At 36.1% G+C, this 12721-nt stretch overlaps 2 protein-coding genes across 3 annotated transcripts; both read left to right on the forward strand.

Moving 5' to 3' along the window:
- The first annotated feature begins 3101 nt into the window (after positions 1-3101).
- LOC107550524 (microtubule-associated protein RP/EB family member 1-like) lies at positions 3102-5493 on the forward strand. 2 transcript variants are annotated; one of them, XM_016231831.1, is made up of 7 exons: positions 3102-3279; positions 3599-3744; positions 3884-4079; positions 4444-4485; positions 4834-4946; positions 5171-5323; positions 5409-5493. In XM_016231831.1, exons 1-7 carry the CDS (start codon positions 3159-3161, stop codon positions 5457-5459), a joined length of 822 nt encoding a protein of 273 aa, XP_016087317.1. In that variant the 5' UTR covers positions 3102-3158; the 3' UTR covers positions 5460-5493. The 2 variants fall into 2 exon arrangements, with proteins under 2 accessions (XP_016087317.1, XP_016087326.1); XM_016231840.1 differs by lacking the exon at positions 4444-4485.
- A 4956-nt stretch (positions 5494-10449) lies between these two features.
- LOC107549593 (histone-lysine N-methyltransferase SUV39H1-A-like) lies at positions 10450-11166 on the forward strand. Its single transcript, XM_016230745.1, has 2 exons — positions 10450-10592; positions 10950-11166. Exons 1-2 carry the CDS (start codon positions 10519-10521, stop codon positions 11125-11127), a joined length of 252 nt encoding a protein of 83 aa, XP_016086231.1. The 5' UTR covers positions 10450-10518; the 3' UTR covers positions 11128-11166.
- The last annotated feature ends 1555 nt before the right edge of the window (positions 11167-12721 follow it).

The following is a 12721-nucleotide window of genomic DNA, read 5'->3' on the forward strand; positions in this document are numbered from 1 at the left end:
ATTTATAGATGTGAGTTGACGGTTGCCTTTTTTTTTTTTTTTTTTTTTTCTTTTTTTTTAAAAGGTAATCTTGATTATTTTTTATCAATTTGCAGAGCGACGTTGCCGTTTTAAGACTACTTTTTTGCCTTGAGCTAGCATTTTAGACCATACTGTCATCATTTTACAACAGACAGGTCATCAACCCTTTTTCCATTTTGCCCCATTTGTTACCTGTACGCACTTCTGATTTGAACCTGTTGGCTGAAACTGGCCACTGCAGCACTGATTTGTGCTGTTTTTGGTGAGGATTTAGCATTACACAATATCTAAGTCACTGTGTTAACTTTGAAGACTTTTTGTACAACATGGTGCAGTGTGATCAAGGGCTTAAACTGAATAAGTGCCTACACATTGATATGCTACATTTTTATGTAGAAAAAAAAATGTAGAGCTGATTGTAACTGGCATGACCTTAGATGACTTTAAAGGGAAGAATTTTGGCTACTTTGCATTTGTCTAGTGCAAGTGACCAAATTGTATCTTACTTTTGAAATGTCTCCGAATACATTTCGTTACCAATTGTGGTCCACTCTCAATGTGAAATTAGGTGCTTCATAATGTGTGTATAAATAGTGTTTTCTTTGTAGTTGTTTAGCATGTGTGTTTTCAGCATTATGCAGATCATGGTGATTTGTGGTTCTGACTTTGTCACAGGTCAAATCTAGGGTGACCATACATCCTCTTTTTCCTGGACATATTCTCACTGGGTTTCTAAATTGTCCAGGCTTTGGCTTTGTTTTCCTATTGACATGCTGTCTGTAGTCCTCATGCATTTTATGTACACGTATTTGCATTGTTTTGACCATACTCCGTAGATCCCTGCTTCTTGTACGCCACGACTAATCGATTATGTACAATGCCTGCGTGCTATTGGTCTGATTTCTTTTCAGTCATTACCTTCAGCAAGTACAAAAACAGTAGGAAAATCCAAAACCTGGACATTTTAGGCAAGTTAGAAATCCCAGCCAGGACATGTTTGTGGAAAAAGGCAGCATACGGTCACCCTAGTCAAGGCTGATTTTCAGCTTTTGGAAGTTTTCTAAAACATGATACTAAGTGACTTAAACTAAGCTTGTTTAAACAAATTTTTGTTGTTTTTGAGGTGTGTGTGCTTTGGTGAAAGATCAATAACTGGATTACGTATGTCTTGATGCCTTTTGGATGTGTATGTCTTGTAGCAAAGCTTTAGAAATTCCCAGTAAGACCCGTGTTGGTGCTGTGTTACATGTAATTGTAAAATGATGGTCCATGTGTAATTCAGAGGTGCAGTATTGTGTCATAAGGAATAACTCCCTCAGGTCTTCTCAACACCAGCAGGCCTCATAGGACCGGGATCTTTAAGGTCACACTTGATTATTTTTATTCCATTCTTTGTGAACAGAATATACTATATATTTGTACCCTTGAAATTGCCTTTAATACCTCTTCTTCTTTTTTCCCCCGTTGAATGGGTTTTTCAAAACCCTGATGTCTTTTGGTGCTAAATGAAATGCTAATGATGTATGTAGATATAGAATGTTTTCCTGAACTGATGATTGACAAGACAGGTTTTGTTTTAATATCTTTTGATATTTTGCATAGTCTGTTTACCTAGCTTTAATATTCCATGCTTGTACTAATATCAGTGATGAAAAATAAATCGCACCAACCTTTTTTTATCTGTCTTTTTCAGTTTATTAAGTGTTTTATCAACCCACAAAACTAAGCATTCAGTCCTTCAGACTAATGTGTCAGATTTCTCCTTGCTTTGACTTAATATTTTCCTAATATATTGCTGGTTTAGTACTGTTCTAAGAAGCGAGAGGTGAATTACTCAAATACTTTAAAATTTAGCTTAATAAAAATAATATTTAATAGATGAGATAAGGTAATAGATTAAGTAACTCACAAGATGTTAATAGAAACATAACAGTAATAGAAAATGGAAAATAACTGTGGTGGAAAACCTTTTAAACTGTGATGCTCTGGCTTAGAAGAGTCCATGGAATTAGAAATAATTTTTAATAGCTTGTAGTGACTTTAAGTTTTAGTATCACACACACATATTAGTAGATTAAGTTAGATTAGTAGAAATATACATAACAAATGTAATGTTTGGAATTTGCATATTTTTATGTTATTACATTTACCAAAACTTTAAACTAAAATTTTTGTTTTATGCGTTTAATGGCGACATTTATTTTGTTGTTTATTACTTTTATTTTGACCGATTGAAGTAGTTAACAAACTGTTTATGATGACTTTTATTTTGACATCTGTGCATAGTTTGTAAACTGCTGTGGTTTCAGGTTTACAGCCTATTTTCCAGCCTGCTGAGGAAGCGGCACTTTACGAGCGGCACGCCGGTGAATCTGCAGCCCGTTTCACTCGCATCCCATCATAGTTTGGACTTTCAGAACCAAATGTAAGTTAAAGGCGTTGATTTGATTGATTTGAACACAGACAATACTTTATTGGTAGTTTTGGACTACACATGTCATCTAATGTTATGATTTAAATGTTCAGTATTTAAAAACAACGGTTAGAATATATAAGTTCAGCATGAACTGTTTATATGAATACACTATTAAAAATTCTGACAGATTAGTTGAAAACTTTAACTGACGTTAAAGAGGAACGTTAACGTTATATCGGAAACCTAACATTTTTTTTAAATAACATATTTTTATCCCGTAAGTAACGTTGCTCGATTCAGACCTTAACCTGGATATAAATATACAGCCACACATTGAAGTGCCATTAAGTAGGAAGTAAAAATGATGATGTAGATGGGCTGAAGGGTGTGAATGTGTGTTTAAGGAAATGAGGCTTTAACTTTAAATGAGCTCACCCTCTCTCTCCCTCTCTCTCCAACAGCTTCAGCGGAAAAGTGTCTTTGGCTTTAAAGCATCGCTTTTGTCCCAGCCATGGCTGTGAACGTGTTCTCCACATCAGTGACAAGTGAAAACCTCAGCCGCCATGACATGCTCACATGGATAAACGAGTCTTTACAGATGAACCATGCCAAGATAAATGGGCCCCCCCCCCCCCTCTCTCTCTCTCTCTCTCTCTCTCTCTCTCCAACAGCTTCAGCGGAAAAGTGTCTTTGGCTTTAAAGCATCGCTTTTGTCCCAGCCATGGCTGTGAACGTGTACTCCACATCAGTGACAAGTGAAAACCTCAGCCGCCATGACATGCTCACATGGATAAACGAGTCTTTACAGATGAACCATGCCAAGATCGAGCAACTGTGCTCAGGTCAGTGACCAGCTGTCTGTCCTCTTCACTTCACACACACAACTTGAGCACCATTAAATTGCTGGCAGAGTTTTAAGAGTTAAACATAAAGTATAGTGGGTCCTGGATTGACTGCCATTTGCATGCTAATTTTTTCAAAATCTGGGTCAGCGGTTAGCACATTTTAGTGAGGGAATAGACAAAGATAGTACAGTGCAGGAAGAATTAAAGTGTTTTTTTGTGTAATTGGGACCTGCGTGACTTTTTTTTCTACTTTTAATGATTTTATGTTATGTTATTTTATTATTTGCTGACTGTGTCTTTATTCATGTGTTTTAAGGTGCTGCTTACTGTCATTTCATGGACATGCTGTTCCCATCATGTATTCCACTGAAGAAAGTCAAATTCCAGGCCAAACTTGAGCACGAATACATCCATAACTTCAAACTCCTTCAAGGCAGCTTCAAAAAGATGGGAGTTAGCAAAGTATGTCAACCAGTTAAATTCATTAGCGCACAAATCACATGTTCCATTTTGCTATGCAAAATATATTTATAATGTACGATATGTGAGGTGTAACTACTTTTTTACTTGCTATTTTGAAACATTTTTTGTCTCTGTGCAGATTATTCCTGTTGACAAGCTTGTGAAGGGCAAGTTCCAGGATAACTTTGAGTTTGTGCAATGGTTTAAGAAGTTCTTCGATGCAAATTATGATGGAAAGGAATATGATCCGATGGCTGCTCGGCTGGGACAAGAAATGCCAACCAGTCAGAGTCCAGCAGCAGCTACAGCTAACAAGCCAAAGAAACCCAGCTCAGGTAAAGAGAAAGAACCAACAGGAAGTTCTCAATACCATTGCAGCCTTTCTAAGGTTTATCCCAATGGGAAAAGAGCATAACGTAAATCTCCTACTAATATTTATATAATGGTTTATCATTGTTATAAATAATTATCAACATATCAGCCTTTCTGGGTTTATATAGTCCTAGTTCATATAGGGGCGTTATTGTCGGAAGCTAGCTGTCCTAATACTAACAGGTGCATGACAGCTGCAGCTGTTATGGATTATGACCCCAAAATATGTGGGCGTGACCCAGTCGCACATGCTTTAGCTGTTTTTACATGTTTGAGAATAACTGGAGCCTTACGTTGCCTGTGCATGGATTTGTCTCTTCGCTTCAGACACAGGCATCACACCTGCAGTCAAGCCAATGGCCCCTGTTGGTAAGAAATTGAGAACTGTGAGTTTTAGTTCAAGCACATTGTCTACAAGGTTGCTTCACCTCTGGGCATTTTTCTTACATTATGGTGATTCCTACATTTCCAAGTACTGCACAAAAGGACAGTCATGCAGTTCTCTTTTGGGTCTATAGCACTTGTTGGTGGAATAAAAAAAAAAAAGTTTTATTTTTAAGTTTCTTTTTTTTATTTCAGCTTCAATATATGAAATGAAACCATTTAATAATTTATTCAGTTAGTCAATTTGAAGCTAGAATAATAGACCCTTATCCTCAAGGCAGGTTGATGAGTATGTATATATAGCAAGGTGATGGATGTGGTCTTGATGTTCAGCTCCACAGCGTTCAGCCACAGCACCTAAATCTGCACCAAAGGCAGCTCCAGCTGCAACGCGAGGCGCAGGAACAGGCGGCGGCGATGAAGAGAAAGGAGCACTTACTCAGACGGTAAGACTTTACAAGAAATTTGGGTAAATAAAGGGTAAATACTTTTTTTAATTTGAGGTATTTTTTAATGGTTTTAATTTATTATAGTAATTTTTGTTGTTATTTAAAAAATTTTTTTATATATATATGTAGATATTATTTAATTGATGATGATGATAATAATAATAGTTTATTATTGTTATATAAAAATATATGTCATTATTTGCTTATGCTCATCTGAGCAGATAAATGACCTGAAGGCTACTATTGCTGACATGGAAAAGGAAAGGGATTTCTACTTTGGCAAACTGAGAAACATTGAGCTCATCTGCCAAGAGAAAGAGGGTGAGGGTGATCCTACACTGCAAAGGATTGTGGATATTCTGTACGCCACAGACGTAAGTGTATATAAGTGTTTAAAGACAGTCTCACACTAAACTGTCTTCAGCCTGCTGAGTTCTGTGGTTTTCTGTTTTTAAACAGGATGGTTTTGTAATTCCCGAGGATGAGGTGGGCGAACCAGAAGAGTTTTGACCAATACAGGGGTGACTGTCTTAAAAAAAAAAAATACCCTGCTGGATACACACAAATGTACATACTGGCTGATTCCTGCTGATCTGCTGCACTTGCCTTTGGTCCATCATTTTGGACTTTGACTTTTGAATGTCTTTTTATTCAGGGAAGTTCTATATACCTTGAATTTTCGGCTTTTTTTACTGACCATCAAAACAAAATTATTTTTGTGAATGGAAAATAAAGTACTTATCAAAGGCTGTTTGTATAAAGCAGTCCAATGAGGTCTGACTTGCCAATGACTAAACAAATCCAAGGTATTGTATTCAAACATGAGCAAGCCATTCTGATCAATTCATTCTGTAGTAAAAAAAAAAAAACGATACAGCCATCAGGTATGCTTTTGCTGTTTAGTTTCTGATCTGTACATTTGACTGTTAACTGAACCATTGTGAGTGAAGTTCACTTCCTCTAATACGCTCTGAAGCAGGATGTGTGTAATCTTTTGCATTTCCCTTTTACAAGCACACAAGACCATGAGGAACCACTTGACAGTCATAAGACTGTTTTAACTGGCCAAAGCTGTTGAGCTGCAAATACCACCATCATCAGGCAGTTTTTGATGCTAAATATGAGAAAGTTAGGCAGTTGCTGTTTTTTTTTTTGTTTTTTTACATTATTTTACATTTGGCATCCCACATTTGCGATGTATTAAAATCATATACTGCAAAGAAATGAAGGTGTAGAACCATCTGAAGGATGATCAGAAGAAATGGACAGCACCTGAGTTAAATATATGAGTGTCACAACAATGAGTATATATGAGTGAATACTTAGGACCATGTGATATTTCAGTTTTTCTTTTTGAATAAATCTGCAAAAATGTCAACAATTCTGTGTTTTTCTGTCAATATGGGGTGCTGTGTGTACATTGAGGAAAAAAAATTAACTTAAATGATTTTAGCAAATGGCTGCAATATAACAAAGAGTGAAAAATTTAAGGGAGTCTGAATACTTTCCGTACCCACTAGATATATATTTATATATATACTTAATGTGTGACTTTTGCATAAAAGCGTTCCACATTTTATAATTGGGAAACATTAATCATTTTTCCCAGGGTTTTGACTTTACCGAAGTTCCTGTTACTGAAGAAAGCTTTTCCCTGTTTGTTTGATGAAAATTTTGAAATTGATAAAATGGGTTATTAATCCATACAACTGCAGCAGTGGAGGACTATTATTCTGCTGCGTGATACTGCAGAAGAACTGATGAAGGCACGGTTTGATCTTCGGCTGACCAATCAGCAGAAAGGGGCGTTTAATTCCCGCCCACGTGTAGAAATCGAATATTCAAGCTGTTTATTCATTTTTCCACCCATGAACTAAAAACGTAAATTTAAGCCGAATTCTCGTTTCTCGTTTTTTGGAAAAAAAACGAAAAAGGAGCCGTTTTCTCATTTTTCTATTTTCAATATTAAATCAAAAAACGAATGATCGAATGATACACAGATTCTTTTCAGTAACGTTAGCTTAAATCGTGTTTAGGCCATAGACTATCGTGCAAAAAAAGTTTAATTTCCAAAATGGCACGAATAAGCCCTTACATTTTATTTAAATTACTAGCACGTGCTTATTTAGTAAATGTAAAAAAAAAAAAATTATATTAGGAAAAGTTCGATTTTAAGTCATCCTGCCTTTCTCCCTTTATGTCTACCAAAGTGTATACGAAGTATATCTGTCGCTCGACTTCCGGATGTCTCCAACCAGTCTTCCAATCACTGATTTTAATATAAAAGTCCCTTACTCAAATGCACTACAGGTCGTTTTTTAACTTTTGTACTTTACACACCCACAAATATTTTTACATATTACTACATATGTGTTGTATTACATACAACATATAATTATTGCTGTTAAAAGTGTTCATCGTCTGTTTGATTACGTCATTAACTGAATTTTACCATACATTTCTGCCATATGTACATCAATTTGACATAGTCACCACTGATAAGCTACTACTAAATACATTGTAGAAACTTAATTTTCTGTAAAGCTGCTTTGCAACGATTTGTGTCGTGAAAAGCGATATACAAGTAAACTTGAATTGAATTGAATTATACAGTGGTGTGCACCCCTGCACCCTCAGCACCCTCAGCACCCCTAGTTCCCGCGGCCATGGTGGGAAGATAGACTTGGCCCCCTACCTGTCACCCTACTGCTGCGTCTCAATGTGCCTACTCATGATACACAGATTCTTTTCAGTAACGTTAGCTTAAATCGTGTTTAGGCCATAGACTATCGTGCAAAAAAAGTTTAATTTCCAAAATGGCACGAATAAGCCCTTACATTTTATTTAAATTACTAGCACGTGCTTATTTAGTAAATGTAAAAAAAAAAAAATTATATTAGGAAAAGTTCGATTTTAAGTCATCCTGCCTTTCTCCCTTTATGTCTACCAAAGTGTATACGAAGTATATCTGTCGCTCGACTTCCGGATGTCTCCAACCAGTCTTCCAATCACTGATTTTAATATAAAAGTCCCTTACTCAAATGCACTACAGGTCGTTTTTTAACTTTTGTACTTTACACACCCACAAATATTTTTACATATTACTACATATGTGTTGTATTACATACAACATATAATTATTGCTGTTAAAAGTGTTCATCGTCTGTTTGATTACGTCATTAACTGAATTTTACCATACATTTCTGCCATATGTACATCAATTTGACATAGTCACCACTGATAAGCTACTACTAAATACATTGTAGAAACTTAATTTTCTGTAAAGCTGCTTTGCAACGATTTGTGTCGTGAAAAGCGATATACAAGTAAACTTGAATTGAATTGAATTATACAGTGGTGTGCACCCCTGCACCCTCAGCACCCCTAGTTCCCGCGGCCATGGTGGGAAGATAGACTTGGCCCCCTACCTGTCACCCTACTGCTGCGTCTCAATGTGCCTACTCATACTACGCCCTTAAAGTATGTACTCTTTTGGTGAAGAAAAAGTACACACTATTGAGTGTGTAGTAGAAGAGTAGGCAAGCTTTGGGACATACTATCACGTCACACACTTGCGTCTTTAAAGGTGACATATCATGAAAATCTGGCTTTTCCAGGTTTTAAGTGCTATAATCAGGTCCCTGGTGCATCTACCAACCAAGGAAACGTGAAAAAGATTAACCCAGGAACTTTGTTTTGGTAAGCCTTTTTCTGCAAGCGTCGGAGAAGAAGAGCATGTCTGATTTTGCTCCCTTGGTGACGTTGCAAAGGGATCTCATTATAATATTGCCGCCTATTAATCTGTAAGTTAATTTCCATTAGTACTCGCATGCTGACCACTCTGTCGCACCTGGCACAAGCACCCTGTCACTGTAAACTGGCCTCTCAATCATCTTGTCACAGTTAACATCCTCCACATTTCATTTCATTTAACTTCCTACCGTACTGGAGAGAAAAGAAGTAGCTCGTTGATCTGCCAGTCGCGGGTCTTTCATGCAGAGAAGCTCATATTTTCTGCATAATGATGCATTTAAAAGTTAACGACCAAATGGATGTTTATAAAAGTTCACATTGCTGTTGCAGATGAAATATAACACGGATAACAATAAATCAATATTGTTTTACCAAGTTAAATGTTGATTATTAGTAACTCAAACCCCTTTTTGTAAACCTCTCTACCATCGATTGCGCGCATCCACCACATTTGTAGTTTTTGTTAACCTGTTTTATTCGTGTTTGTAGTCCTGGACCGAATCCTTCGCCAAAGCGCAATGGTTTGTGGGCAATTTTAGCCATTATAGAGTGTGCACGAATCCACACTTAAAAAATCGCCCTGAAATAGTAGACCATCCAGGGACTTTTGGCATACTCTTTTCAACATACTATGCTTTGGGACACACTTATTCTAATCTCACATACTGTTTAGGATGGATAGTATGAACATTGAGACACAGGGACAGTTTAAAGTCGGCATGAAATGGAAGTTGATTGTCTTTTCTTCTCTACTGTGACGTATATCTGAGTGAAACGGCATCAGAAATGAGAGGGCGGGACTTGATTTCGTCCTTCGGGAATTGATTGGATCTTTGGAAGCTGGGGTGTTGCTAACAAAATGGAGGCAGATCTGAATGCCAGTTTGCAGTTAGTGGTGGGGGATTTCTCTCCACTGGATTCACAGCCGATACCCAAGCATGAATTAATGAATGAATAAATTTAATTTGTTTCAATGTTTAGGAGTAACCTTCTCCCTCATGACTGGTGTCAGTGCTATAAAGTGAAACATCATCTTCAGCTTTTCTCCTGTCGTTTATCCCAGCGTTTACCCCTCACGTCACTAGCTCCGCCCTTGCGCCATAGCTCGTGACCGGAAGAGAAGATGAGTCGTTTTGAGGGGGAGGGGAGGTTAACTTTTTGATTAAAGATTAGGAGGGCAAATGAATTAAAAAAAAAATAATGAAATGCATGGATAAATTATTTATAATAAACACTACAGTATTCCATAAAAAATAAGAATTTTCAATTTTGATTTCATGGTGACTTTAAGTCAATCATTAAAAAGTGAGCTCAGAAATACATCGCTTAGGTAATAGGAAGCCAACCTGGTATAGATTTGGCATAACTATTTATACACAGTTGCCTATCGAAGAAACAGCTGATTGCACCTAAACTGAAAACAGATAAGTGGGTATGAACTTATTTTGATCCTGACAGCTAAGGGGTCTTAATCATAATTCTTGTGTTTCGTGTGTCTTTCTGATTTCACTGGACAATGGGGAAGGCAGACAACTGCATGTTCATGGGAGGTGGGTCACTCTGTCATCTGAGTTTTTTAAAGGTAAGAGATTTAACACACCATGATGAAAGGTGCAGATATCAAACCAAACGATTTTAAGTCTATATTTTTTTTTTTACTTCTTATGGGGGGGAGACCCCCCTTAAATTTGAGCACTGACTATCATTTCAGTTTGTTATGTTTTTAAAAAGGACAAGTGCCGATGTGGGCCAGACTGTGCAAATAGGGTTGTGCAAAAAGGTATTCAGTACGATCTGTGCATCTAAAAAACAGCCAATGGCAGAGGGTGGGGAGTGCAGACACTGCAGAGGATTTACAAAAACAGCTTCGTTATGGAGTATCTTGGAGAGGTAAGCAAATTGAAGGGATAGTTCACCCAAGAAATGTCATTCCAAATTTGTATGAACACCAAAAATATTAAATATAACAGATAATATATCAAGTACGACAAAAAATATATTTTGAAGAATGTTTCAGCTGTTTATGTCTATACAATGAAATGACATTAAACCCATTTCACAGCCGAGAAATGGTACACAGTCATTTTTCAAAATACTTTCTTTTGTGTTCCACAGAAGAAAGTAAGTTATAGAGGTTTGGAATGACATGAGGGTGAGTAGATGATGACAGATTTTTTTTTATCCCTATAAATTGTTTAATTTGGCTGAATCCTATTCTGTGAATGTTAATTACTAACCTGCTGTCAGCTGTGTGTTGCATCAGATCATCACGACAGAGGAAGCAGAGAGAAGAGGAGTGGTGTACGATAAGCAGGGCGTCACCTACCTGTTTGATCTGGACTATGTGGATGATGTCTACACCATTGAAGCAGCTCGTTACGGAAACATCTCTCACTTTGTCAACCACAGCGTGAGCACTAACTAGCTGTACACATCATCTGGCCTCTCTATCAAGTAATTTGGAACGGATTCTTGTAAAGTGATATTTATTTATAAAAGGTATGTTGCATGAATATGTGTTTTCTTGATGTTAATAGTTAACAAATTTGGGCATTATAGTAACCAGTATTCATATATAGATATTTTTTGGGATATTTAAAAACATTCAGTAGAAAACAAATAAAACCTATTTTTAAAAAATTACCCCTTTGGGGCCAGTAAGAGTTTTTAAAATATTTATTAAATTGATAAAAAGTGACAAAGACACTGTTACAACAAGTTCTGTTCCAGTTTTCACAAAAAATATTAAGCAGCACAACTGTTCTCAGCATTGATAATAATAAGAAATGTTTCTTGAGCACCAAATCATGATATCTGAAGGCTCATGTGACACTGAAAATCCTGGGGAGTGGCTGCTGAAAATTCAGCTTTGCCATCACAGGAATAAATAAAAATCTATTAAACAGAAAACAGTTACTTATCCTGTCTATTTTAAATAAATAAAATCTATACAAATATAAATCTATTAACATTATAACAGTAAAACTTCACAAAGCATGAAATTAATAAATCTTTACCATTGTTTTCCCAGTGTGATCCAAACTTGCAGGTCTATAATGTTTTAATTGACAACTTAAATGAACGACTTCCCAGAATCGCATTCTTTGCAAAACAAGGGATCAAAGCAGGAGAAGAGCTCACCTTTGACTACAAGATGACTGGCAGGAAATTTGGCTTTTATTTGGCTTTTTCTTACATTTTTGGGAGAGAGACTATTTAAAGGAAATATAAAAAAAAAACAATATTTATATATTAACATAAAAGATATTATATACTAACATTTATTGTAAATGCCTAATGAGTACTACTAATTTTTGCTGCAGTTGATCCAATAGATGCAGAGAGTTCAAAAATGGACTCAGACTTAAAGAAGTCTGAGTAAAGAACTCCCGGAAATATTTGTTTTAATCCAGATCACACACAAGCAGTTACTACATGTCTACATGTCAAGTTCTTTACACATTTCATGAAATATATTTTTGTAAATGTTTATTTATTCTTTAATTTGTGTGTGTGTGTGTGTGTGTATACTTTAAATAGATTTCAACTTTTTTTATTTGTGATGTTCGTTGGCTTTTATTCATTCAGTTAATCATTAATTTGATCCATTTTCAGCACTGTTTTAATAAAACGTTTTCCCACATTGATTATGCCTGTTTTTATCTTGTTTTATTAAGCAAATAAAATATTAAATTTGATAGTGTGTGTGGACTGTGGAGTAATATGTATTCTCACGTCAAGTATGTTGCTTACCGGTATTTGTAAATATCTATATTTGCCACCAGATGGTGCTATTGTATTCATAACACCTTTGGATTAATGTAAACCAAATTTTTACAGATGAAATTGCAACAAGGGAGTTACACACAACAAAAATCCTCAGAAGGTCTAAAGTTTGTGAAAATTACAAAGATAACCATGTGAGGGTTCTTATTATAAATTGTTTTTATTAGAAATATCAAGTCTGAATATCAAAACTGCCCGGTCCTGCAGATTTACTTTATACAACAGTAGGAAGA

Source organism: Sinocyclocheilus grahami, unplaced genomic scaffold (assembly GCF_001515645.1).
Source record: "Sinocyclocheilus grahami isolate Dianchi unplaced genomic scaffold, SAMN03320097.WGS_v1.1 scaffold16.1, whole genome shotgun sequence".
NCBI classification, from domain to species: Eukaryota; Metazoa; Chordata; class Actinopteri; order Cypriniformes; family Cyprinidae; genus Sinocyclocheilus; species Sinocyclocheilus grahami.

Coding starts and splice junctions, on each gene's coding strand:
- LOC107550524 (XM_016231831.1), top strand. CDS start 3,159: ATGGCTGTGAACGTGTACTCCACATCAGTGACAAGTGAAAACCTCAGC. Junction 3,745..3,883: donor AAAAGATGGGAGTTAGCAAA/GTATGTCAACCA, acceptor GTCTCTGTGCAG/ATTATTCCTGTTGACAAGCT. Junction 5,324..5,408: donor ATATTCTGTACGCCACAGAC/GTAAGTGTATAT, acceptor GTTTTTAAACAG/GATGGTTTTGTAATTCCCGA.
- LOC107549593 (XM_016230745.1), top strand. CDS start 10,519: ATGGCAGAGGGTGGGGAGTGCAGACACTGCAGAGGATTTACAAAAACA. Junction 10,593..10,949: donor TTATGGAGTATCTTGGAGAG/GTAAGCAAATTG, acceptor ACCTGCTGTCAG/CTGTGTGTTGCATCAGATCA.